This window comes from Manacus vitellinus, unplaced genomic scaffold, assembly GCF_001715985.3.
Source record: "Manacus vitellinus isolate BGI_N305 unplaced genomic scaffold, ASM171598v3 scaffold_30_pilon, whole genome shotgun sequence".
In the NCBI taxonomy this organism is placed as follows: Eukaryota; Metazoa; Chordata; class Aves; order Passeriformes; family Pipridae; genus Manacus; species Manacus vitellinus.
The window spans coordinates 3,649,562-3,674,721 of NW_021940291.1; the positions used below are offsets into that span (position 1 = coordinate 3,649,562).

General features: G+C 36.5%; 1 protein-coding gene across 1 annotated transcript in view; it reads left to right on the forward strand.

Moving 5' to 3' along the window:
* The window catches only part of PLEKHA7 (pleckstrin homology domain containing A7), a 127,016-nt gene that overhangs the window by 39,820 nt on the left and 62,036 nt on the right, over positions 1-25,160 (forward strand). Inside the window, exon 2 of the mRNA XM_018076097.2 lies at positions 23,488-23,571. Within this exon, the coding sequence (XP_017931586.1) occupies positions 23,488-23,571 (84 nt within the window). The remainder of the gene's footprint in view (positions 1-23,487; positions 23,572-25,160) is intronic.

The window sequence follows — 25,160 nt, forward strand, 5'->3', positions numbered from 1 at the left end:
GTGTGTTTGCTTCAAATATAAATTCTTTGAACGCTCAGTTTTATGCATCCTCCCAAAATTTCGAGTTTCCTGCCATCTCTTACTTTCAAGGGATCAGTAATTAAATTACAGTTCTCCATGTAGCACTGCCTTCTCAGTCATGTTAAGATCTTACTAAGCAGTAAAAAGTTACTCTTTCTCACTGTATTGAACCTGTTTTTATTTTCCTCACTGAACTTGAAGCTTTGCAGTATTGATCCTTTACAAGTGCCCTTCATGACCATTTGTTTTGGAAATCATTCACCAGAAGGGCTTTTCTGGATTGAATCCATCTTTCCTATTTAGGATATCCTGTAGTATCAGAATAAGTACATTTTCTTTATTCCTTTGTGGTTTTCTTCTGTTGCTGTGTTTTGGTCTTCATACTGTGGTTTGTCAGGTTGGTGATAGTCTGTGCTTAAAATGTTCATCTACGCTTCATGTCTTGGAGAAATCGAATTAAATCTCATTCATTGTGCCTTACTTGTCACCTTTTTTGTTGTTGTTTTTCTTGTAAGAAAAAACTGTTGCTGTTTATTTCTTCTGTTTGTTTCAAGTAAGGGATTGAAAATGTCATCTGTTCACATATTCTGTGAAGTTTGCACACATTTATATATCTGTAAATGGTACCAATGTTAGTATAGCTTTTTGACATCCATGAGTACTTAAAAATCTGCATGAATGCAACTGTTAACTTCAAATGTATGATTAAAAAATATGGGAGGAAGAATCCTAACCCCTTACTGATTAGGACAGCATATATTCTATATGAATCTGTTTGCATTATGAAAACTTATGTGCCTAGTGCTCCTATTTGGTTGGTTTTTTTTCTCTTGTGGTGTGAACAAATGTTCTTAATATCAGAAAAAAAATGTGATTTCCTTGGCAGTCTAACTACATTTCCAATTGATTCATATTCCTTACTTGTATATTAATTAATAAAATTTCTAAGCAAAGTGATTACTCTGAAACCTGTCTAAATATTAGTTTTTCCACCACTTTGCATTTTTATTTTAATTTGTGTATTCTTGCATCATATGAGTTTCTTTTTCTATGTTTCCTGATAGGACATATCATGGTGGATATAGACCAAGAAGGCAAGATTTTTCTTTGTTATATGATCTAACCTGATGTTCAGTAATTCAATACTAACTCTTCACAGAAGGACACTTTTTTGGTAGAAAAAGATGCATGTATTTTCAGAGAACAGTCAACTCCAGTTTTTGTCCTTTGCTACTTGATTGATGTTGAAAATGTACTTTAAATATTATTGTCTGATGATAGGCTGTAGTATATGAACAACTACAAATAACAGCAAATTATGAGATTATCAAACTGTATCCATTTGCCAGCTTGTTGAAGAAAAACAACTGCTATGTGGTTATACAAATAATTGCTGTAGTGTTTTGTGGTAGCTTGGAGAAAAATTAACACCAAGTGCTCTGCTTTTTATCCCCTTGTATGTTTTTATGAGGGTACTGAAAATATTTTCTAATTGCCAGGATTGTTTATGCACACTGCGAGTAACGAATAGCCCTGTCAAGGTAGGCATTTAAAAATCTGCAGGATCCAAAACATTATGGTTTTTAATTATTTTTTTTATCACTATCTAAAACATTATTTTTAAAAGCCCAGAGCAGTATTTATAGCTGTCTCTATTTTTCTCCAGGATTAGAAAAGACATGAGATGTCTTGCCCTCAGCTTTTCCTTCACTCCTTTGCAGGTAACTAATCTGTAGTCATACTGACTTGGACAAGTCAGTCCCTGATAAATATTTGAGATTTCCTGCTGAGGTGACTTAGAACGCTTAGTCTGCATTGACATGAAAAGAATTCTGCCAGCCATACTAAAAATCACATTCTCACCAAAGTATTTGATAAACAGCAAGTGTGAAATCTAAATGTGAGGAAATAAATACAAAGAGCAGGATGTTCAAGGGAAAAAAAATGTATTATTATTCTTACAATTCTAAATTTTTTATTTTTTTTTTTGAGAGCAGAATTTGAGTTTCACTCAAACTGTCAGCAGAATGAATTTCAGTAATTAAAATTCCTATTGTCTACTTTAGGCATGAAAAGGTTTTTGTTGTTGTCATGGTGACAGATGAATGACAACCTCAGAGTGATTAATTGCTACTGAGAGCTCCATTATGAACATTTGCAATATTTCAGAAAGGATTTCAGGACAAAATAGGATATCATTACTGGGCTTTCCAAACGTGTTTTTTTAGCCTCATTTTTTGTGTAAAGAAAGTGTCTAGGTGACTTTGGTTAAGAAGGTTCTTTTTAAGAACCATATGAAATATCACTACTAATTGCTTCTTCTCCCCATGCTCTCATGAGAAGGGCCAAATTCACAGGAACTATTAGCTGATGGAGTGGGGTAGACTTTGCAGTACCCTGCAGGTCCTGTGTATTGAATTGTTCTCTAACTCTCTTCTCTTTTACAGCAGGGATGTGTACATGTTTCACCCTAGAAAGTGCATTTGTGTGCATACGTGTACAGTCTGTATATATAATGCATTTACTGCTTTGTGATGATTTGTCGTGTGTTTCAGACGATAAATTAGATCATTTGTGAAAACAATACTATGGGATTATAAAGATGTTATTACATTTACAAAACTTTTTGTAAATTACTTTTTGGAAAGTGTTGGAAAAGTCAGTTTAACTGAGTTCTACTTGCTCTTCAGAGCTGAAGAGGTTGCTGTGAATCCCATTTCTGAATAGTGGAAGTTATACACTCAGCAAGGGAAGTTCTGCATTCTTGATTTTTACAGTCTCCAGTGCTTTTACCCTTATAAATTCTGTGATTTTAAGAACGTTGAGGAAAGTAAGATTTACAAGGTATAAGGGTGTTTGTAATTTGCATTAGGTAGTACTGCACTGAAGTGTGTGTTTGTCTCAAAACACTGTATGCAACAGTAATCCTTGTCACCACATACCTGGTTTTCAAGTATAAGATACTTTCTTAAGTTCTGAGAGTTGTTTCAGGTGAAATATTTTAATTCCTGAAGGTCATTACTGTGCATTCAAGTGGCTACCTGAGTTCATGTTCTTCTTACTGATGGTAAACATTTATGGTAGCTTACTGATATATCAGCTGATTGTAAGCTGAATTGAGAGTTTTTCTTGGATTTTTACTGGTATGATTTGATACCTTTATTACATGAGCACGTTACAATCAAAACCTACATGCTGCTCCTAAATATGCAAAAGATTAACTTTTTGAATTTTAAGAATTTTAATCTTCAGGAAATTTGTCTAACTTTGGACGTGTCTAGAGCCCAAAAGTGAAAATCTCAAGTATGCATGTGTGCTCAGACATGCACATATTTGACATTTATATGTCTTTATACATATATATCTATAAAAGTACAAAAAAAAAGTATCTGTAAACATATTTTTTTGTGGGGAATAATTTTAATTTTTGGTTTTGGCCGCATAGTAGTTCAGGAAACCTTGTAAACCTTACTTTCTGCAGACTGTCACTAAAAGAATTGGGGAGCTGAAGGACTATTGTGTGTGTGGAGGAAAACTCTGTTGAGACTATGCAATGAAATTTTCTCCATAACCATGAATTTGACCAAATTGGTCAGATTTTTCTCAGAGGTGATGAAATATCTTAGATCTGAACTGTGCTTGGTAAACCCTGACAGGATTTGATTTCATTTGCTAAAGAATAAGTGAACTGGGGATGTTTAAAGTATTTTTTTCTTTTTGCTTCTGGTTCATAACTTTGAGCTCAGTCATTCATAACATGTTCTTACTTGAAAGGCACTGTTTGAAAATGAGGTTAAATACATTACATTGAGAGCACTGAAGTGTTTTTTTGCTGCATTGTAAGTTTTAAGTATCACTGTTTTCTGTATATTCCCTAAGTAGACTTACACTTTCCAATATTACCACTCTCTCTTTTAACTCATCCTGGGAGTAATGATTCGTAAGATGTCTTGTTGCAAAAGCGGCGCATAAGAATCCTTTACAGACCTACAAAAGGAGATGTACTGCTTGGTGTCCACTAATGTTAGTTCTGCAAACACTGAGAAGCGTTAGTTGTCCCATTTGAAGTGTATGTAAACTAAGCATGTCTTTAATCAAATTTTGTATTGTAGTAAGTAAATGACATCTCATTTTTTTCAGGTTTCATCTTTATGGATGAAACCTTAAAAATCTTGGTGTTTGTGATGTTTGTCTATGAAATAATTTGAATTTTATCAATGCTATAATTTAGATTCTCAGCTGATACCATTGCTATGTCTGAACTATGCAAAGGGCATTATTGCATTGTTGTAAAGGTCTTGCTGTTCCTTGAAACTTGCTGCTTCTGTCACTGCAGATATTTTTCCTTCCTAATGAAGGTAATACACTTTCTGATTAATTATTTAAATGTTATTTTGTTTGTTTGTTTTAAACTGTTTTGTACTTGTGTGTTTTATTTTCTTACTTGCAGAAATACCTCTGGTACTATGGTCATAGTGGCCCTTATAAATTCCATTAAGGGAGTTTTTAGTGCGATGAGTCACTTCTAGGCATTTTCATTCAAACAATGTACAGAGTCTGGTTCAGAAAATACAATAGCTTATTCTGTTCTCATATACAGAGAAGAGAATGCACACGGAAGTTTGTCACTTAAAGAAAAATAAATGGAAGTATATCACAGTAGTTTCTTTTTATATGATGAATATATGCAATATGAAGCAAAACTGGTTTGTGATCCAGTCAGAAAACAATGTGATCTTTGCCTTTTGTGTAAAATAACCATATTTCACATTGGGAAATGCTAATAAGAGCCTATAACTTGTACTTAATTTTTTAGTCCTCTGCAGGAAATCTGCTTCTTGGCAGTTAAAATAATGCCAAGACTTAGACACTTAACTACAGAAATATTAGATGGACAGAAGCGTGCACAAGCCAAGAGAAATTGGCATCTTACGAGTTCTACCTTAATCTGTACTCTACTACCTGCATTGGAGTAATTCTTAATTTATGACCAGGAAGTGTTACCTACTAAAATTCAGATTTTTTGGATGTTTACGTAAATTATATGGATTTAGTTGTAATAAATGTTGTTCATGCTTTTTAAAAGTATTAGCTGTTAAAATTTGTTCTTAGAAACTCCACAGTGGAAATACAGAGATGCTGTAGTACCGTTTTCTCTCTTTGGTCATTCTGGCTTTTCAGTAGCAAGAAAATGTTTGTGAATGGAAACAGCTTAATATGTAAAATGGTATTCCTGATAGAGATGGAGAAAATAGAATAAGGAAGAGAGAGTGTGCCAGAGTAATGTTATTTTGTAACTCAGGGGCTTACCTTCTATTTCTCTCTGTTCATTTTGGTGCCAGCTTGTTGCAGAGGTCTGATAGTTCTCTGTGAATGAAGAGTGTGAAAAGTTAGTGGAAAATATTCCTAAGAAAGGTTGAGATGGATGTATCTTTAACTTTAGCTGGTTTCCGGGAGATAAAATATGTCTCTGCTGTCTGTGCTTCTAGTTCAGGGCTTCTGTAGTGACCACAGTGCTTTGACAGGCTGTTTGGACTAAAAGTAATGCACAGGGAAAATTCTGCTGGAAGGTGAAGAGTTTAGAGACATTAGGGGTAGAAGAGCCTGAAGCAATACGTGCACAGCGTTGTTACAGTGTTTGGATATAGGAGTGTCTGAAGCTTATTTACAAAATAATACTGTAAATACAGGCCCTGAGAAGATTTTAAATGAAAAGTTTTCCAAAAGTCTACTGTATTATGGAGTTTGCAGTAAAAGTGGTGTTGTGAAGTCTGAATTGAGAATCGCATTTTAATTATTTCCTGAAAAATCTGCTAATTGATACCGTTGAGATTTAATTTATAGACACAGCTGCTGCTGCTAATGCCCCACATTCAGCATTCTGAATATCTGCATTTTAAATGGCTGCTTAATTTGGTATCTCATAGGTCACTACTTTGGTTTAGATTTTTGAATTTATGAATATATAGTGATCTTGATTGTAAAAGTTGCATAATTATACATTAATATAACTTATATGGTTATAATGTGATTATAATATTGTTACATGTTAGTTATTTTGTGAAGAGGATGGGATAATTCTTTTAAGAACTGGAACTACCTGTACTTCCAGCCCCAGGGAACAGTTGGGAACTCAAGAAACAGAAGAGAACATCCCAGTTTCAGAGGATTAGGAAGCAAGGAAAATCCCTGCAGTGCTTATATGACTTTCTTCAGTTGCTGGAATTTTGCTCGCCTGAGGGAAAGTCCTGTGACCTGAGCTGTGTGTGTTGCAATATCATGTGCCTGTTGAAGGACATACAGATTTTTGCTAGTCCAGTCTCTCATAAGGTGCTTTTAGGTACTAGTTGATTTCTCAGCTCTGATGATAGTTTTCCTGTAATAGAACCAGAATTCTCATGAACCTTTTTGTTTCCTTCAGTGGCAACTGCATAGAATTCATTTTGTTGTGGGCATTCGGCATTTTGCCGCCCTGCGCGCATCCTTCCTGTCCCCTTGTCCCCTTACATGTACTATTCCTTATTCCTCCTGCATCCTCACTCTTGCATCTTTACTCAACTGTTCCCAATGGATGATAGCATAACAAAAAGAGCAGATAAACTTTAAAATCTCTTAACTGCCTTGAAAATTTTGTGAGAAGAGTTTGTGGAACACCTCGTTTATGAACTGTACGTGATGCTTGGATACTTTTATCAAGCATAGGAAGTCTTGAGCACTCCAGAATGCAGTTGTCATTAATAAGCATATATGCAGACTGTGTTAAGTGAAAATATATTTTAAATGAACTTCATGAAATTTCAGTGGGCAAATTGCACTTGGCAGGTTGAGGGAGGTGATTCTTCCCATCTGTTCTTGAGACAGAGCTCCCTGCCTGGAGCACTGCATCCAGCTCTGGGGCCCTCAACAAAAGAAAGACATGAACCATCTCAAGTGGGTCCAGAAGAAGGCCATGAAGGTGATCAGAGGGCTGGAGCACCACCTCCATAAACACAGGCTGAGAGAGTTGACATTGATCAGCCTGGAGAAGGGAAGGCTCCAGGAAGACCTTATTGCAGCCGTTGAGTCCTTAAAGGGAGCTTAAAGGAAAGATGGGGATGGACTCATTATCAAATGAGTGTGGTGACAGGATATGAGGCAATGGTTTTAAACTGAAAGAGGGTAGGTTTAGATTAGACATAAGGAAGAAATTCTTTACTGTGAGGGTAGTGAGACACTGGAATAGGTTGCCCAGAGAAGTTGTGGATGCCTCATCCCTGGAGTGTTCAAGGCCAGGCTGGGGCTCTGAGCAACCTGGTCTGTTTGGTGGACTAGGCAGGTGTCCCTACCCATGGCAGGGGGGTTGGAAAAAAAATCATCTTTAAGGTCCCTTCCAACTCAACCCATCCCATTCTATGATTCTGTGATAATTTCATTGGAGTGACATTATTTCCCAGACATGCATCCCATGACTTTGACTTGAATGCTATTTTAATAGAACCCAGCCGAAAAGTTGTGAAATGTGTGACCTCCAGCTTATGGATTGTGGAGCTGCATTGATGCTGAAACCATGTAATGCTGTAATTATGGATTGAGATAATTTGTGTTCTACACTGACTTTTTAACAGTTACTATGTAGAGTGACAATAGAGGTAATATATACTTCTGGTATTTTAAGTGACCTCTTTACCTATTCTACCAAATACATAGACATATCAGTTCTACAAGCATGTGACGAGGTCAGGTTGTATAAACTATTAATGCAACTTACAGGACAGTCCTTGAAAAAGTTCAGTTATTCCCTCATATTTATTTGTTGCTTGGCTTACTAATGATTTCATGAAAGATATCTTGTAAGTTGTTTTCTGTTGATAAGCAGTTAGAAATATGGCATCTTGTGTCTTTGATACATGCCACTTGACATTAGATGAAGGTTCCTTACTTCCAGAAATAGTTAGTGTTACATGTCATGGATATGATTATTTCTTTTCTTAGGAATCTGCACTTAACTGTAGCAGGAAATACCTTCAAAATGGGAATGTGGTTCTTACATATGTGATTTTATGAGCAGGGTAAGACCACTTAATAAAAATGGTACATCTGTCTTTTTTTCTTCCTTTGGATAAACTTCTGGGGAAGACTACTAAGAAACATAACATTATTCTTGGTCCTGCTGTCAAGATTCTTTTTTTTTCGTTTGTTTGTTTCTTTCAGCAAATCTTCAATACAGGATGCAGGGAGGTGGTCTACAATTCACATCAACATCCCTGACTGATTTCTTACTTGTGTTTTCCTTCCCTACAGGGCATGCTGTAGTCACAAAAATCCCTGTTGGAACTTCAATCAGTTACAATGTTTATTTTCTTTAGATCATGTTATTTAAAACAAAACTATAACTGTCTATTTCCAAGCAGAATTCTAGTGGGTTTTTTCTCCCCACAGTAACTCTCAATTTTAATTTTCTAATGCATCAACAAAATAGCTTTTGTGTCTATTTTCTATTTCTCATGCAGCTAAAGTTTACATTCATGTCAGTAGAAGTATTTTAGAGTGAAAACAGGTATGTAAGGAATCTAGAACCTAGATTCCTTAGAAGTGCTAAAAAGTTGGAGCTGTTTTTTCTTAATGGCTTAAGAATACATTGTTTTACTCTGCAACCTGCTCACATCAGAAGGATATAGAATATGCACGTGGTCTTTGCAGAATTTGTGAGCCCTCTGATAGTAATTAAATTCAGAAGCATTAAAGCTTGAAGTCATGGTATATAACATGAGGGCCCTGGAATACTGGGTAGAAAACAAAGTCTGTGTCATACAAGATAAGAATAATTGATTTATTTTAATTTTCCTAGAGAGCATATCTTTATTCAGAAATGGGCCATTTTCCTTCGTTTCACTCAGATTTGACAGTAATTTGCATGACAACGTAGCTGTTTCTTTCTAGTGTTGTGCTTTGAGATGAATGGATATTGCCACTCATCACTTCTGGAATTTAATCTGTTGCATTGGCAGCACTAGCTTAGGTTTAGATTCTTAGATTAGAAGCAAATGTATTCTGTGACATGTTAGACCAAACTTGATGTTTCAGTGCAGTTATTTATGAGTCACTTGGGTGAATTAAGTTGATAACAACTGTGAAGTGAGTAACTGAGCAGAAAGGTTTTGATTAAGTAGTATAGGAAAGTTCATCTCAGAGGGAGGACTTAGATTTGGAGATGCAGCTTTTCAGGTGGCATCGATTGGTTCAGTGTTGAAGTACTGCACTGGCAATTTAATCTTACCAAATAATTTTGCTGAACTTGCTTTCTGGGTATGGTAATGCATTGGGCTTCATTATGTTTGTACAGAATCGTATCCTGTTTTGCAGTGTGTTACCTCACAGCTGTGAAAAAGTACACTAATATAAAAGGCAACCACCTTCTTCCCACATCCATACACTTAGTTCTTGAAGTGGAAAGAGAATTGATGTGGCCAAAATGTTGTCTTCAGAATAAAGGCAATTTTATGTTGGATACGAATACTCTGAAGAACAAATTTCTATGCACTGGAACAGATTTTCTGTAAATCTGTGAACAATTAATCTTGGAAGGCGGCAATGTGTCTTGTTTATCTAGATTCAGGAATTCCAGCCTGTTCTTGCTTCCCAGCTGTGATGGAATTTTTTTGAAAGGTTGAAGTAGTCCTTTCTACTATTGAAAAACAATGGGTGTTTTGGTTCTATGTGCTACAGTAGCACCCTAAAAGCTGTAAATGAAGTTAAGACTCTAAATTTATAAGCACCTTTTCTCTCTTTTGAAAGTCTAAAATGTTGAAAAAATGGTGATTTTATAAAAATAAGATGACTTGATGGGGTCGTACAAGAAATCTGCTTCAGGGCCAAGATATGAATCCTGATCTCCTGAATCCCAATGTAGTAGTGCCAAAATTATTAACTTTTTAATTCTGTTAATGATGCAGAAAAACTTCAGGTTTTAGAAATCTAGCCACTTTGTTTGCTTTTCTTGTGGGAGAACGCCATTTCTCTGCAAAGACACATTTCCAAGTCACAGTCTAATATACAAAATAACTAAAATCCATCACTCCATCAATTCAAATTTGTGTTTTAGGGACAGTAGATGTTCAGAGAAATGATTTGTGACCTTGATTAGTTTCAACAGTTCTAGTAGCTGACTGGGAAAAATGAAAATGAAGTTAATCTGAAATTAAATTTTTATATGCAGAACATAAGTTTTCAGAAGGAACTAATACAGGATTTGTCCAATTACTTACTGTATTTCCTCTTGCAAAGTTTTGACTTTGTGTAATCAGATAAAGTCCCAGAAAAGGTATGTAAACCAAAACTGAAACAAGCACAAAAAACCAAAACCAAATGGAACAACTGAATCTTCTTTTGCAAATAGTTATATTGCTAGATTAAACATTTATGTAAGTATTTTTAAAAACATTGCACTTTTTCTATAATTAGTAAATTAAGATATAATGGAAACACTGAAAGCATGAAAAGGTATTGTGCAGCTTGTAATCCTCTTGATAAAGTATATATGCATATGAATACTCATCATGTTGTGCTTGGAGTTTTTTGCATTTTAAAAATTAGCATTAAATAAACCCTTCATACTGTAGGGTTGGTCTGAACTTATCTAGAGTGTCTAGCTCTTAGTCTGGCTCTGCTCAGTCATATGCTTTGGAGGACTTTACTTATGATCTTGTGATATCTGAAAGAGAAAAAAATTTAATTCCCTGAATAGTGAAAGACTGTTTAATATCTGTATTTTCAGGAGATTACAAAGTTTTCTGTAAGTTAAAGATGCACATTTTTCAAAGGCATTCTGTCATCGTATGTGCTGTTAAATAATTACCTAAAGAACAAATATTATTTCATGTGAAGTTACTTCACCTTCACGGCTGCCAAGTTTCAGTCACATGCTTGATAGAGACTATCTTGGCATTGAAAGGACTTAATGCAGGATCTGAAGAAGTTTTTGGAATTTCTTTCAATGTCTAATCCTGCCAGCGCTCCCTGTTCTCACCCCAGGCCTTGTCAGCAACGTGAGAGCTCTCCTGCTGCCAGATTCTCTTGCTTCAGCATCGCCCTTGCCTGTGCCTCGGCTGACGGGGCAAAGCTGAGCAGTGAGACGTGCGGCCCGCAGCGATCCCTGTGAGGTGCCTGTGCTCTGCTCTGGCCCTCTTATTTGACAGCAACAAACAGTGGTGATGCTTTGAGGTCAGAAAGTGAACCGGCACGGGACTGTCCTCACAGGTCGCTGGCCAGCTGGGGGAGATGGCAGAGAACTAGTCCTTGTATTACAAAGGTGAGAGGTGGGTGTTACTGCAGATCATTTGGCTGAGGTCTGATTTAAGACACTGACACTGTTGTGGAGCTGTGTAGGCTGTGAAAGTCCTGGTGATAAAGCAGAAGCAGTGCTGTTGTGCTCTGGAAGGTGTCATCTGCACTGGCTTCACTTCTCTGAGAATGGAGGGCTCTGCTGGGGGCTTCAGTACTGTGGAGCTACAGGACAAGAAGCAGGCAAAGAGACTGTAACATGCTGCTCAAGTGGCCTAGGAGGAATGTAGCTGATAGCTCCACTATATATAGTGGTGTACTAGGAGCTGTCTCTTGGATGAGTTTTGCTGCAGCCTTGCTCCCTGAGGCAAAGGAGGCTGATTTTGTCCTTGTTGGCTGTTGACAATTTAGCAGTTTTATGTGGCTGTTGACTTCCAGGCTTATTGTGAAAGGTGGCAATTGCTTCATCTTTCCAGTTACTTTAAAAAATAATAACACTCCTCATGTTTAACGAAGGAGTTTTCATCTTCTCCAGTGGGATGTGGTGGTTTCACAGTGAGTGTCATTCAGAACTGATTGTGAAGCTGTGTGCTGCCCCAGAAGGCTGCATGCTATCCAACAATGCATATTGATGTTTGCTGATATAAATGAAACCTCTGAACTACTTCACAGAAAACCAACAAAGTAGCTTTAAAAGTGTGTTTGCTAGCTAACTAAAGCAGTTTTTGACACGGGAAGAGTGAAAATGTGTTTCTTTGTACATTCCTTATGCTATTTTCCTTAGCCAGTAGATCTTCATGTTGACATCAGTTGTGTGAAGCCTGGACTTTTTCTGAGCAGATAGTTTGGGCATTGTTAATATGTCTACTTAGTGGCATTAAGAAAATGCAGATGATTCTTCTGTGGCTGGGTAGTTTTCACTCTTGTCACAGCTGTCTGATTGTATTTTATTTTAATATTTTATTCTCAAATTTTCACCTTCTGATAGTACTGTGTGTTGACTCAAGAAATTTAACACAGGATGTGATTTTATGAGTTTCTTAAATTTGATTTATGTTTGGTTCACATACTTAGATATTCAATATACTAAACTCAGCATAACTTATGCCAGTAAAGTAAATTGTTATTAACCAGTTGCTGTTGGTTATATTGTGACTTGACGTGCTTTGATTACATAGTGGGGAGTTGGGGGTTGGGGAGGAGACACTGGATGACTGAAAATAGTTCTGGAGAATTAGTTCACTGATTTGTGTTTAGCAAAGAAAATTCTGGAATTACACACACCAAAATAGTTCATTTTCAAAACAGTTTACTTGGCTTTTTTCGTTGAGTAAAATAATGAGTATTAAAGCAGAGATGTTTTAAAGATTGGAACTGTTTAGTGCAATGTTGAAGTTATTAATATATTAATGATTGCATTTTTTCTTCTTTGTATAAATGCTGTCTAGTAATGTTATTTATATTGTAGCATATTTTCCAGTCTATAGATGCCAAAAAGAATACTTTAATTCTGCAGCAACATTTCAATGGATTGTTTGGAAATGTCTGAGTTGTTTGTCTGCTTATCTGGCTTGGGACCACTGAGTATTTCTACATCTCTGTAAGGACTAGTTATCTCTAGGTTATTTCTTTGGGCAAGTTAGTCTGAAACTGTCAGCTTCAGATTGCTATATATTGATATAGCTACATATTTACATATTTATATAGCTATAAATACCTCCTCCCCTTTTTTTTTGTAGCTGATGAGCTTTTTGTTGAATTTAAAAGATATTTCTGGAAAATTTATAAACTGTGCATAATCTAAAAATATAATCTTCCATGTCTGTTTTACAGTTCCAATCCCTAAAATATTAATCTGAAATTGGTTTTAGGCTATGAATCATAGTGGGTTTCTTACTGCACAGTGGGGTAACTTGTATGATGAAAACATTTGAGTAAATAACATTTTACAAAAGGTTTATCTGCTTTATAGCTTTGGTCTCAGAACCATTTTATATGAGGTAGTAAAGGGTGTGATTAATACACGGTAACTTAATCATACTGTATTGATTAATGTGACTGGAAAAAAATATTTTTAAGAGATGCTAGTCTCTGACAGTGCAAATAACCCCTTCCTGTAATCTTTGAAGTTTTATTTAATGGCAGTGTCACCTATGATGTGTTTGGGGTTTTTTCCCTCCCTGGTAGGGATCAGTGTGCAGGTGTCATGCAGGGGTGCTGTGGGGCCGGGCTTTGGGCCATGTGTCTGAGGTCTGCACCATGTGCAGGAGGGAAGAAAGGCCCAGAAAGGAGGGATAATGAAGTTCTGCTAGGAATGGCTCCCAGTGCCCCAGTGTAAGAGCTGGTTAAGGAGCCTGCTCTTGGTTCTAACTGTGGAGTGTAAATTGGGCTCTGTGTGTGACTTACGACTGTGTTCTGTGAACGGATGCTGCTGTCACAGCTCTTGAACCTGTCAGTGTTTCAGTGCTGTAGGTGCTGGGCTGCTTTGGAAAGGAAAGTAACCTTTGTATAATTCATAGCTTTGAAGAGTCAGTCTGAAAAGCTCCATTAATTTATACCTGTTGCTCTAGGCAAGATGATCTTGTGTTACCAATCTTCTCTCAAGCAAAAGCTTGATATTAAGGGCCCTTCAGGACTACTGTAGTCCATTTAATATTTAAGATTTTATATGAAAAAATATTTTACAAATGCATTTAAATTTGGAGGAGATGCATTACATTTTATTCAGTACAGTGAGTTGAGAGATTGGGGAAGGAAGAACTCCTTTAAAACAGTCAGGAATTACACAGACCAGAAGAAATAACTTCATTGCTGTAATTTTTTACTTTTTTGGTGTAAGCTGCAGATGAATAGAGTTTGAAGTGTTTCAGAGTTAACCACAAGATAGGCTGGAACAGTTTGCTACTAATGAAGGAACTTTTATTAATATATATACCAGTAAACAGCTAACCCACAAGAATAGGTGTGCTCTGTGGGAATTGTGGTTTCTTCATATTAAACATGATTTCAGAAAATACAATGGTAATATCCTTGTTTATTCTTTAGCTTGGTGTCTGAAGGGATTGAGGTTTGTAGGATTACAGTCAATACTAGTATTGTGAAGCTGTGGAGGACATAGGTAGGGCTAGAGAGGGACAGAGCCAGACTCATGCATGTTTTGAATGACCTTAGCTGCAGGAAAAGCTTTGGATGGAAAATGTGTCCTATTGGATATAAAGCACAGAACCACAGGAACCCAGCCTGTATAAATTATCTTCTTTCATGGAATATTTATTAAGAGAATGTAAATGGGCTTTGGATTTAATTATTTGTTAAAGAAGTTAATTAATGGTGTTATTGAAGTTTGAAAGAAACCAGGTTTTAATGCTATTTTGAGTTTTTCTTCCTAAATGATGTGGAGTTTTTGCATTATTAGCAAAATCTGTTCTGCAAAACTTTCTTGTTTGATTTGGGTTTTGTTTGTGGGGGCTTTTTGGTTTTGTGGTAGAATTAGGAACTATACCCAACCTTACGCTTGTTGGACAACTTGTATTGGATGAGACATCAGGTCTCTAGTGCAACCTCCTGCTCAGAGCAAGGTCAGTGGTGAGGTCAGACAGGGTTTCTCAGTTCTTCCTCCACTCTAGTATTGAAAACTTCCAGCCTCTCTGGGCAACCTGTTCCAGTGCTTTGCCATCCTCACAGTACATATTCGTATCCTCAAGGTGAAAAAGCTTCTCCTATGAGCAGTCTGAAAGTCTTGCATTTCATTTTACACCTCTCTCCCATACTCCCATCATCTACTACTATAAAGAGACTTCTTGATTATGTCCTGGCAGGAGACAGGGCTCCTTCAGCCTCTCCTCACACAGCAGGTGCTCCTGACCATTTTGGTGCCCCTCTGCTGAACTCGCTTTAGTTTGTTGATGCCCTTTCCTGTATGAGGAGGTCCAAAATTGGATTCAGTATTGTAGATTGTAACCCTGAGAGAACTTGATGGATACCAGCTATTCTTTAATTCCATTCTGGACACTTGTGATTTTGTAAAGAGGCAGTACTTGATTAAAACTCCGTTTTCATGGTATAGGTTGTGTAGATAAAGCATTTCTGCTTTATGGAGAGGGGAAAAGGGCAGTGTGTTTCTACGTTGTCTGAGGGCACACAAGGTCGCAGTCTGCAGTATTGTCCTCTGATAATCACTTTTTTTTGTATTATGCATTAAATTCAGTAAGTAATAAATCAGAGGCGCATTTGCTTTAAGTTAAAATCGATCACTGTTTTGAGGTTATATGTCTTATGTGACAGTGGAATGGAGTTTCGAAATCTATTTTATCCAGTTTTTATAGCTGTTGCATTGTTTCAGCTTTCTGCACTGTATGGCTTGTTACTTAGATGAAAACTGGATGCTGGAAAACTCATTTTTGCTTTCATGTTTAGAGCAATGTGGATTGTGTTGTCCTTTATCATGCAAGTCTTCCCATCAAAGTAAAATATGCTCAACTAGGACTAACGAGGGGTTTCAGCCTCCTTTGGTATATTTAGATGCTATGTATGTGAACACCTCTTCTATTTTAACCAGTTTTGTTATGACTTACAACTTGAGATGTATAATATTTTTGTGTAAAGCTTCTCTTAAATACTCTTTCCACACCAGTATGCTTATGTGGCAATGCTTGTTGGGTGCCTTCCTCACTAAACTCTTTAAATTATGGTCGATGTTGGAATATAAGAGTGCTGCTTTTACCCAGGGTGCTTTAGTCATATTACTTAATGATATCACCACTTTCTTTTTTATTAGAGAATGAATTTATTATTTAGTTTGTGTACCAGATCCAGAAGAAATAAATAATGTGACGTGTTGCTCTCTGTGTGCTGTTTCCGTGTGTCAGGATTGGTTTATGGCAGCATTTTTTTTAGAACTGTTCTGCAGCCCTGCTTCTGTAATGTGGTTATATTGTTTTCTTCTTTGTGTAAGGCTATACAGCAAATGCTGCTGAATGTGTTGGACAGAACTGAGTAGTGGAAAAATTTTAAGTTGCTGCTTTCCTATAACACCAATGACCTCCGGTGGAAAAGCACACACCTCCGTGCTTCCCAAAATCTTTGGTTGAAAAAAGTACTTGCCTTTGCCTTGAAAGATTCCATCAGACTACATCTGTCTAAGGAGTTTCTGCATCTGTTGGACTGCTGGGATTGTCCCATTGTCCCAACCATTTAATCCTATGGAAGCTGAAGTGTTTTACATCATTGCAGAAACATCTGTGCCAGCATTGGAGATGAGAAGGATTTGTGTGCCCATATAATGCCAGATACACATATACATATATATATATGTCTGCATACAAATATATGTATGTATAAATCACCAGTACATGTATTTAACTGTTGGACCTACTCCTGTTTCCATTTCAAACTTTCTTGTTTTGGCTTAGATGTTGTTAGATGTGATATTTGTAAGGAATGTACAACCTATGGGGTCTGCTGTTCATTTTGTGACATTGGTGACATTTCATTGTCACTAAAAGTCAAGATTGTTTTTGTTAGGTAGCAAAGTTGCAAATTAGATAGATAGTTTTGAAGATAGTGCATTTTGTTTTGGGGGTTTAAGGAGAATTGTCTGATTACCTTCGAATACTTTAGTGGGAAAGAAAGAAACAGTCCTAAGTGAGTTCCAAGCCTGAATTAAGATAATGTGATACAGTAACTTCATCTTCTACCTTTTAATTTTAATTTGCTGTTATCAGAGTTTTTTAATTTAATTTTTGATTTTGAAGGCAAGGATTGTGATTTTTCTGAAACAGCGAAAGTAAGGAAATAGAATCAAATTTGTGTTTTCTAAATGTTTCCTTGTCTTCAGGACTAACATGTTTTTTTCCCTTAATTTCAAGTTCCCTGAATGTGTTTTTTTTGTGAGTTAATAAAATTCTGATGGTGTCTCATGATATGCATCGAAAGGATTTGTGAATCAGCAGATGACTTCAGCCTGTATTACTCATGGAAATCTGTGTCGATCCTGTGATGACAGTGTATTCATCCTCTTATCAGTACTTATAATGACTGAAAATACTTTCAGTGATTCTGTGGCATTTTCCATATTAGCTTGCCACTGTTTTATTAGATCTGTTTTTGAAAGCATGTTCATTAACAAAATCCTTCCTGCTGATACTACTATTAGATAGTATAAATTATCTTTGGTACTTCATTAAGACAGGAAAAAATAATTTTTTCAGTTCCAAAGAAACTTGCAGTTCCTTTTTAACCTCACCATTAGTGAACTGGGTAGAAGGACAACACAATGTGACAGCGTGACTGTCTGTTTACTGTTAGTTTCAAACATTAATAAGATGTTTTATTCTTGTCTGCACGCTTTTACAAGAAGTGAAAATATAATAAAATCTGATCAACTTGTCCCCTTTATCTGTCTTCATAAGCACAGACTCTTGTGTTGACTGATAGTAGTCACAGACATAGTAGCTCAAGATAGTTGTAGAATTGTATTCTGACTAAACAGCTAAACACTTGTGAATTCTCAGGGGGGATGTAAAATTTGAGAGAATCACTTCTACTCTGTGATTATTATGCACTAGTTCCTAGATTAAGATGCTGATTAAATTGTATGAGGAGGTGAAATTTAGACTTTATGAAAGTCTTCTAGCCACTAATTACAGGATTTTACTGCTACTCTGAGGATACACTTTTACTATTTTAAACTGTGGATAATGTTTGATGTGTTGAAAAGATGAAGTTTTGTGTGCACGCAGCTTGTAGTGGGTGCTTTTGCTTGTGTAGTGTATTACACTGTGTTTTTCTTCCAGTAATATTACTTACACAGCTTTGAGGGCACTGTTTTTCTTGGACTATTTATTGATACTTGTTCTAACTAATTCTAAAAGCCAATATCCAAAAGATAATCAGAAGGCACTGCTGAAACTGTTTTGAAGCTGTTGATGTATTTGAGAAATATGTTATGAAGGAAAGCAAACTATGCCTGTTTTTTTGCCTGGTTAGATACAAGCACTTTCTCCTACTTGGAGTAACAACCTGCTGGCTGAACAGTGGTTCTTCACTGCACGAGTTCTTCTATCAGCTGCACCCACACCAGAAACTCCCACAGAAGTGTGGGTGCCCACCCATAACAATCATCACCATTTGGGGTATTGAGCATAAAGGGGTTTATGTTTATCTTGGCTTGCAGGTAAGTCAAGTAAAGGAGTCAGCCTACCTTGAAAATAAATGGTGTACAAGTGGCTCCTAATAATTTATAGGACAGTCTGTCCAATGACAACATGCATTTTTCTCGCAACCTATAAATTTGTTGTTAATGTGATGTAGAGTCAATCAATAATTGATTCACACATTTCAAGGTTCATCTACCTGGGCATTTAAATTACTCCAGAGGCAATCTGTAAGCTTGCTTGACTTCAAATGAAAGGTCATCAGCATCACTCATGTCCAAAAATTAATAATTAGAACTTGGCTTTGACTCAAATACAAAATGAACTGAAGTCATGTTAATTATGAGTTCTGCAAAAGCATCCATGCAAGAAAAAGTGCCTGCCTCTGTCAATTATATTATAGAATTGGAGACTGGATTGTAGTTGTATGGTTTTCTTGTGTTAAAATCAGTTAAATTTTATCATACTATAGGTTAGTTTAGTGCAAGCAAGTGATAGGCAGCGTTAAATTTGCAGACTTGCTTAATGAACACCTGAGCAATGTTTTAGGCTGCATTTGGATGGTGAGCAGTAAGGTGCTATCTAAGGATAGACATGTCTGTCTGTCTGCACTCCCACCCAGCCAGCAGGAGCGTAACAACTTCCCGTTTTTAAGGTTATCTGTTGTCTGGTTCCACCCCCACACCTGAACCCAGAGCCAGCTTAGAAGTGACATTAGCTGCTCAAGCAGCATGACTTCACGTGGGGCTCAGGTTAGCCAGGTGTATTCATTTTGTTTACATCTTGAAGGTCTTGAGTCTTTCTAAACTGCTTTAGTAAATCTGTCTTAAGACAGTGGGCGACTGTCAGTTCTTACACTGGTAAATGTTGTGTACACATGCTGTGAAATAATAGAATTTGTGTTGAGGTATCTAATTAAAAAGAAACGTGTTTAAACTCTGATTCCATTATGAAGGGTGTGAGTCTTAACTGTTACAAACCAACAGCAATCCTTGGAAAATGGTGTTCTGTAACTTTGAAGTTCAGAATTACTTCTAACAGTCTGTAGTGTAATTTAATAATGCTGGTAGTGGTAGATGCTAATGAATGTCATTTTTGTGTGGATTTTTCATGTTTTTATACTTGCTTTGGTTTGGTGACTCTGTTGATCAGTATTTGTACAAAATCAGAATAATACAAAACTGTTAGAATTAGGTTGCTAGGAAAAAATGCTGTATTTTCTCACACAGAAAATTTGTAACATTGCTAGAAAAGTTATCTTGGCATTTCAAATGTGTGGTGGTGTACTAATACAAATTTCAAAGCATTCAGAATTCACACAGTGAAGAATCATAAGCCTTTCCCGTTTTTGTTGAGGGCTATTAAGTCTTTCTCTAGTGAAAAAAACAGAATAAGAGGGGCATGAAGAGTGGAGCAGCATATCGTGTCCTTTTATCAAGGCACATTTATTGTGCCTGTTATACATGATAGATTTCTGGACAATAGGAACATATTCAGCAGTTGCTATTTGGAGGAAATACAGGTGATTAACTACTGTGAGGCTTGGTTAGCTGATGTGTCTGGAGAACAGCTGTGTCAGGTCTTTTCTTAGTCTGTGCTTGGAAGGAAAGGAAAACTTGCACTGCAACAGGTTTACTAGATCACTCACTAGCGAAACTGTTGTTATCAATGTTGTTTAAACAGATATCCCTGTTAAGAAAATATTTAAAAGACATGAAAGCAACAACAAAAAATTGTAATCTAAAGACCTAATGATTCAATTTCTCTTGTTCTAAGAAATAGGTACTGCTAATAGTTTTGGAATAAATCTGTTTAAAAACTGGGAAAGCTTTAGAGGTATTGGAAGAATTAAATTATATTTTTAGAGAAAGATGGAGGTGTATAGAATGATAGAACAGAATTTTTATTGGAAGGAGCCCCTGTACACCATTAGATCTAACCCATCTTGTTCAGAGCCAGGCCAGCTTCAAAGCTGGAACCAGCTCATAAAGTTTGATTTGGTTGCTCAGAGCCTTATCCGGCCGCATTTCGGATGTTTCCAAGGATGGAGATTCCACAGCTTTGCTAGGCAACCTCTTCCAATGTTTGACTGCTCTCATTGTGAACAAAAATCTCCCTGCTATCTAATTCCTTGTTGCAAGGCATTAGCCATCTGTTGTATAGGTTGTTTTGAATAGTATCGCTTATTCTTAATGAGTCCTGTGAGGCAAAACACTTAAACGCTCACTTTTCAAATTCAAATAAACCACTGTGTTCTGCAAAACTAATTGTTAGTGGCAGGGGGTTCACTTCTCTCTTCCCGGTCAAGTCCTACTTACTGAAGCTGCAGATATGCGGGAAGCTTTGCTTTTATATTCCTTCTCCTTCTGTGTGAAATTACCATCTGCATTTCGTGCAGTAACAGAGCCATCTCTCTGTTTCTCTGCTCTTAGTATTTGACATGCAAAACTTGTCCCAAAGTGCGTTTGCTCAGATATTTAAGAAGTGTTTAATTTGCAGCAAACACTTATTATTAGTAAGCAATATTTAGCCTATTAGTAATGTACTTCCTCTTGAATTGCAACAAGTGGACTAATTCATCTTCAGAAGACCTGATGAATTTATTTCCTGGGAAATAAAAAAACATTTGTGTACGTGCTAGTATGGTATACTTCCTAAACAACCCTAGAGCATTTCTGGAATACAGTCCTTTTTCTTAGTCTTAATTATAGAGTGAGTTATTAATGACTAAAAGCCTGCAGAGGAGAGCTTGTTGACAGTTTGGCTGCCCCTGGAGAATACAGCTGGCAAGGTACTTTGATTTTTCTAAGCTAACAAGGTATCTGCCTTTTTCTTAGCAGTCCTAACCTAAGCATCAAAGGTTAAACAGACTGCTTCAGGCCTGATTTGAGAGGAAACACTTTCAACATAAAACTGGACTGTGTGAGAAACATGGAGCTAATTGTTAGTGTTAGAATTTCTTTATTATTTTCTTTGAGAACATCTGCAAGTTCCTGTCCCTCTCTTCGGATGTAGACCCAAAATTAAAATATAAACTCACATTAAAACGCTTCTTTAGAAATAAACCATACTCCTCAGTCTTTTTGTGAGGAAGAGGATCCTGGCTGCTTTGTTGATGTTAGCACTGTGTGCTTACCTGAGACACTTTCTCTGGATCTCTGATTTCATGGGAAAAGCTGAAGAGTTAGAAACTGCAAAGGTCCTTTATTAACCCACAGCTGTAGGAGAGGTCAGTTCTCACCAGCCTAGGGAGCAAATGCTGTCGCTGGTGCCGCAGAGTAGTTGATGGCCAAATATCTTGTTGACAGTTTCCAATGGCTTTAGGGTGAGAATTTTTGTAAGAGGTGGGGCTGGAAAAAGTCCTTTTGGTGTTACATAAGTTGTTACAGCTCTCAGCTTATCATTGGAAATGTTGTTATATGAGTTCCTTATATCTGACTTCCTGTAGCAAAGCACATTGGAAAAAGGATGAGAAGTTGATGGCACACCAAACATCCTCTGCTGTTTGTGGCCCAAGTGGGACTTAGCATGAACAATTTGTGGGATTTTTGTTGCTGTTGGGGTTTTTTTGGTTATTTAGTTGGTTGGTTGGTTTTGGTTTGCTTGGTTTTGGTTTGTTTTTTAAATCAAGGCATGTCTTGAGCTATTTACTCATGGCTGCATGAGCTGATTGATTTTTAGCTGTCCTTTACTCATCAGAAAGAGTGTTATCTCTTGGGAATTTCATTACTCTGAAACATCAAAATATTTCTTTATGCCTTATTCTGGTTTTGGGGGGACGTCCTGCTGTGCTAGACAACAGGGTCAAAACTGTAAGACATGAAACTGCTGGGTATTATGAAAGGAAAAACTCCAAATCTTTAAGCAAAAAAATTGGTCAAGTTTTCATTTTTGGCTCTTTGAAATATAATCCTTTTGAACGCCTTTTAATTTTTGTTTTCTGAATATACTCACAGGGTGTTACTGTTTTGCTGCACTTGGTGGGAATTCTAGTTTGGATGTTTATCTAAAAATTGTTAATAAACCCAGAAAAATTCAGAACCTTGAATAAGTGAGCACTTCGTTTACTACTCTCTCTAATTCTAAGGCTAAGAGCATGTCAGCCATGACCTTTCTAATTCTAAAGTAAGATCTTTAATTTCTTATTTCTTTAAAATATGTGATTTTTATAGAGTCATTCTTTTGGACAGAAGAATAAAGGGCTCACTACGTATAAGACTCTACAGAAATTGTCTTGTGTTTTCTGTACAATTAACTGAAATAATTGATTTTGGGGAGGAGGGAAGACTACCAGTTTAAACTGAAATAAGCTTTCTTCACTCCATATTTTTGCATTACATGAGTGCAGTTACACAGATAGGTAAAATATTTATCTTTAATGAGTAGCAATATTTCACAGGGGGTAGCAAAACATCTAGATAGTGCTGTGAGGGGAAAGTTGATAGAAATTCCTGACTTTAATTCAACTGAGATAAAATACTAAATTATGTTGTTTTATACAGACCATACAGCTGAATGGCTGCATGAAGGTGTGAAGAAAAATCATCGAAGAAATGCCATACTAGAAGAAAAAAAAAAGCAAGAAATGGCTTCCACATAATGTCTCTGTGATCTGATTAAATAATACAAAATGTGTAAAATGTTGTCTAGCAGCATTTCAAGTTATTTTAGTGGTTCTGTTCTGTGAAAGTTACAGCAACATAATTCAATACATTATGTTACGTGTTATATTTAAATTATCTGGTAATAGTCAGGTTTAAATGGTCATAAATTCAAGTGTATCTCTCTAACTAAGGATTGTAACTAGTTTAGTTTTAAAACATTAACTTGTTTAATAATTAAATGGTACAGTGTACCACTGGCAAAGTCAACAAGAACACAGGAAGGAGCTGAAAACATTTCAGACTTGAAAAGTACCTCAGAAATATGTTTCATTTCTGGAATAGAGCTGTAAAGCATCAATATAAATAGTTCTGCCTTTTAGAGATCATATTTTACCGAGTTTAGCAATATTAATTTCCTTTTTTCTTTTTTCTTTTTTTTTTCTTTTCAGCCATAATCAGCAGACCACATCATTTAGACATCCTGTGACAGGACAGGTCTCTCCAGAAAATATTGAATTTATTTTGCGAGAAGAGTAAGTAGTTTTATACCCATGTCAAGAGGTCTAAAACAGTAGCACATTAACCTACAGTAGATTAGTACTTTAGATTGTTAACAGTTCTTTTGATATTGTAGCAAAAATGTCATTGAGATTTATGCTTAAAATTTTACTTCTCATTGTGATAGTATGTTTTTGATTCCAGCAGTGTTCCATGCTAGGGCTTGAGAGATAATCTTTATCAGATCTTTTAAAAAACCCAAACAAACCCCAAAATAAACCAACAAAAAAGGCAATATATATAGGATATTTGAACAGTGATGCTTTAGCCTTGTATGAATATCAGATATACAGAACATAAATGAAAAATGTTTTTAGAGCAAGCTGGAAGGTTTATACTGAAATTGAAATACACAAAATATTACTAGTTTCCGTTGTACTTCCTTGATTATCTTATGTTTAAGATGTTCTACATTGATTAGACATTCTTCTTTATTCTGGAGAAATGGTGTAGAATGTATTAGTTTCCAGCATATTTTATCTTGATTGTCTGATTTGAAAAAAAAAAAGAAAAAGAAAAAGGAAGAAATATGCGTATGTTCAAACTGGTGAATTTGGGCATGTCTTTGGTCTTGGATTGGATCATGCCCTGCTTCATTGTAGGGTTTAACTACTGCTGTCATCCTTGCTGTACACTGGATTGCTCCTGGAATCCCTCTTGTAATGGAACAACTGTAATGGTGTCTTCCCTAGGCAGAAGACACAGAGTCTAGGAGAAGGTTCTACATCACTTCTAAAACCACTCCAAAGGCAACAAGAATGGGACAACACCAGTTGCTTTTCCTTTTCCAACACTGTTTAAGCAGCCTCTAGCCCCTCATTTATGACAGAGGCTGATCATCATGCTGTAATGGCCGTGATGTGGGGGTTTGTGTGGCTGCCCAGATGATTCTGAACACTTTGCATTTCAAACTCTCTGATATTTAGTTTGCTTTAAATTCAATTCAAAGTAGTTATTAAGAAAAATGAGACACAGAGAAGGGCCATGCAAGACTCCTAGGAGACTGAGTCCTTTCTGGCAAAATCTTCTGCTGTGGACTTGGAGAGGAAGAAGGTAGAGCATGACTGTAAAGCTCAGAGGTTCTGATGTAGCCCTGAGAAGGAGCTCTCAAACAGTTTAAAAAACAAACCAACCAAATAAAAACAACATTAGCAACAAAACCCCAACAAAACCCTCCAACTTAACAGCTGCCCTCCCCCAAATCCAAACCAAAGCTAACAGCCAATTCTACATTAATGTGCCTGCTGAGAACTAGCATGAAATAAAACATTGTGGGAGAGGCCTGTGATTAAGTATGAAGGCTGTGGGATGACTACTGAGCTGGAGGTCACCCCAACTGTTCAGTGGCATGCAGGTGACTTGTTGCTCAAAGGGGTTTGTCTCGTTCCAGTTATGCAAACAAACTGCTCCAGCTCATTTAGTGAGGTGAACAGGTACATTGCAGTGGAGTAAATCTGAAAGACGTTATGGACAGTAACCATTGTGTATCGGTGTTCCAACTTCTATCCACTGATTGATTTTTAATTCATCTGTTTTAAAGTTTCAGTCAAGTTTAATATAAATT